This window comes from Telmatherina bonti (assembly GCF_933228915.1).
Source record: "Telmatherina bonti genome assembly, chromosome: 8".
Taxonomy (NCBI): Eukaryota; Metazoa; Chordata; class Actinopteri; order Atheriniformes; family Telmatherinidae; genus Telmatherina; species Telmatherina bonti.
The window spans coordinates 13669388-13672609 of NC_136626.1; the positions used below are offsets into that span (position 1 = coordinate 13669388).

A 3222-nucleotide genomic window follows, 5' to 3' on the forward strand; every position below is an offset into this window, starting at 1 on the left:
CAGGTTACTGATGAGGAAAGCTGCTTCTCCTCACTTTGCTCTAACTCACTGATTCAGCAGCTCTTGTATCTGCAATTCTGAAGTTTCCTCATCACCTGGATGTAAAATTCCTCCGTTGGAAAACAATCCAACTCTAATGTTCTACAGGGGCATTTTCTATTAGTTGAAGCCCAAAAGAATAACTTGTCATATCTTATTTATGAGTTGTCTCTTTCAGATCTTCTTTCCAGCCGCCTGACTTAGCTCCTGTTCTTTCCCAGACACCAAGCTCTGCTTACTCTACGTCATTCTCTTCTTCATCTTCCAACCTTGGCAGCTCTTTCTCTGGCAGCAGGCCATAGCTGTTGAGGAAGGCCTCCACATCAGTAGCAAAGAACTCCTCATTTAGATGCTGCGTGCAGGACAGGAAGTTTCCCAGCAGCTCGCCAGCTTTGTACACCAGCAGGGTTGGTAAATATTCATCTGAGAAACGCTCAGCAGCACCAGATGCAACGGCATCAATCCTGCAGAACTTGACAGTGGGGTACTCTGTGGCCAGGCAGTCGAGGCAGCTGTTCAGCTGCTCACAGCCTTTGATCCCAACTTTGTAGATGTGGACGACCACCACTGTGCTGTGATGCTCCTTCTCAATGACTTCCAGGAAGGCCTCTCCACTGTTCAGGTCGTGTACCCCTTCAAACTTGGGCCCAAAACTGAGCTTGCTGTGCATCTCTTCCATGCAACGTCTTCTGTACTGCTTTAAACAGCCTTCATCCTCCTCCTTAAGCAGTTCATACTCTTGGACACTCATCTGAAAAATGATTTTAAAACAATGATTGCAGTTTATGTTTTCTAGATAGCGACAGCTGCTAATGCATGTGAGATTTTAGGTTGGTAATATCCAGCCTACTTTTTTATTTTATAATAAGGGAATTTCTTTCACTGTCACCTGTTGTCCTGCATTAGATTAGATCCAACTCTATTGTCATTATACATGTACAAGTACAATGCAATGAAATGCAGTTGGCATCTAACCAGAGTACAATAAGCAACAAGTGCAAAGTATATCTTATCTGCAGTATGTACAAGTATTTTACAGCTGTGGCATTAAGTGATTATCACAGTATACTTATTTGAGTACTATGAGCATTAGATACAGATGGGTATGAGCTTTAAATATACATCCAGTGTTGGCAGAAGCTATTATCATAATTACAGATGGTATTTACAGGTCTTATACCTTAACACTAGTGGAATTGGATATTAAATAGTATAAATAATAGTAATGAGCAGCAGGCTAACTGAGTAAACAGTGAAGTGAAATTCAGTGCATAGTATTCAGTCAGTTTGGTGGTGGTGTGATGAAATGTGGGGTGCATTAATCGTTCATGCTACATTTGAGGTCATTCGCAGGCTTGTTTCATATTGAGAGATCAGCTGAGACCAACACCTGCAGAACATTTACGTCTCATGTCAGAAAGAGGTGTGTGTGGTCTGGACTATTTGGCTGTACCTTGCGGTTAAGGTTCGCTCTGGAGTCTTCTTTGGATTTATTAGGGGAAGACATTTGTCTAAGAAGTTCTCTTTTGGCAGGTGGCAAGTTTTCCCGGTCCATACTTTCCAATTTGAACCTTCTCCAGTCGTTGATGACGCCTTTTGGACCTATTAGGAAGCAAACAACAGTTTGTACTGAGTTTCTGAAGTGCTCTGACCACCTTATTTTAAGCCATTGGTTTATATAAGCTAGTAGGGACAAGCCTGAATAAAAATACAAGCAACATATTCAAACAAGGAAGGAGAACTTGACTGGTTTGTGACAATGTGTAACAATGAATCAGTCATAGGGAGGTAATGTTTCCTGTTGTGATGCAGGGATTATCTTAACTTCTTAGGAAGCGTTCTAATTGCTTCAGTCTTGCGCAAGAGAAAGAAGATTAGAGCATCTGTTAAGTTGTTCTTTGCACTACTTTAGTCTTCCTTTTATCTGTTTAAAGCCAATTTCTTTGTGAACTATTAGTCTCCTTAAGCACATCACATCACAAAGTATTTTCCACTAAACTAATACCCAGTGGTGTAGTCCAGGGTATACGAAGGCATACGGAGTATACTCACTTCTTTTTTTTAGTCAGGACAGAGTATACCCACTTCTAAACCCCCTCTGAAGCTGTTTTTACTATGACAAAGATCTCTATACATGTACCTATGTTGCCCAGCAGATCAGGTAAGGTTACCTATAAACACTGGTGCAGCTAGCCATCAGCTGCGTTTAGCTTGAACACATAATAAAATTATAAGTATCTATGTCTATGAGTCTGTCTTTCACTTGTCTGTGTGCCAGTATTGTGCTAGTACTTTCATAACTCTTCCTCCCTAAAACCAAAGAGCTGAAATATTGTGAAAAATGTATAGATCAATTTGTGGGGTGAACTAAATAGAGTAGTTTTACGTGTCATTTTTTTCTGAAATAGAGTTTTTTTGGGGGGGGCTACTTTTCTGTTTTTTTTTTAAAAAAAGGGTGAAAAATTGAGAGTATACCTACTTTTCGAGGGACCACTACACCACTGCTAATACATAAATTGTAAGTCTTAAGGTCTAATGACTAAACTAACAACACCCAACAAAAGTATTGTTACTATGTTAAAATAGACAACAGTTCATATGCTCACCAGTGTGGGTCGCATTCTCCTCCAACTCAATCAGTCTGTCAGACATTTTTGTGGTCAGCTACCTGTAGGACATAAGAGAACATTTGAAATACAGAGTGAAAACGTGCCATTTTGTAGTTTGTACAATCTGAAAAACTCAAAGTTTTCATGTCTAGCACATTTTTGGGTACTCGCCATACGAAGTATGGCAGGGCCCTATTGTTGTTGAAATGTTTATTATTATATTTATGTTTGTTATTGATGTTCTTAAACACAGATACAGTAAGATCTTTTAACTGTGGTGAAGGGAAGCTAAAGGGAAACCAAGGGAGTCCTGTAATATTTAATTAAATTAATGCAGTCTAAGAGGATTATTGAACTGCATCAGATCTGCATTTCTTGCTATTAGCCCTTTACACTACTGTTTATGTAGATTCATAAGCATTCAACTCATGCTGACATAAATTTGCAGTCATTTTACACTAAACTTTACATTACACACAGCAGTGGGACTTCTGTGATGCAACAGTGCCATAGTGTGATGTTTGCAAAGCCAGTATCTGATTGGATTAAGTGGCCCATTCCCAGTAGTCTCTAT

The 3222-nt window shown here is 39.6% G+C and overlaps 1 protein-coding gene across 1 annotated transcript; it reads right to left on the bottom strand.

The window, feature by feature from the left end:
* Positions 1-274: 274 nt before the first annotated feature.
* pdcb (phosducin b) lies at positions 275-2691 on the bottom strand (the record flags this gene model as incomplete). Its single annotated transcript, XM_079244692.1, has 3 exons — positions 275-790; positions 1493-1641; positions 2646-2691. 3 exons carry the CDS (start codon positions 2689-2691, stop codon positions 275-277), a joined length of 711 nt encoding a protein of 236 aa, XP_079100818.1.
* Positions 2692-3222: the final 531 nt, after the last annotated feature.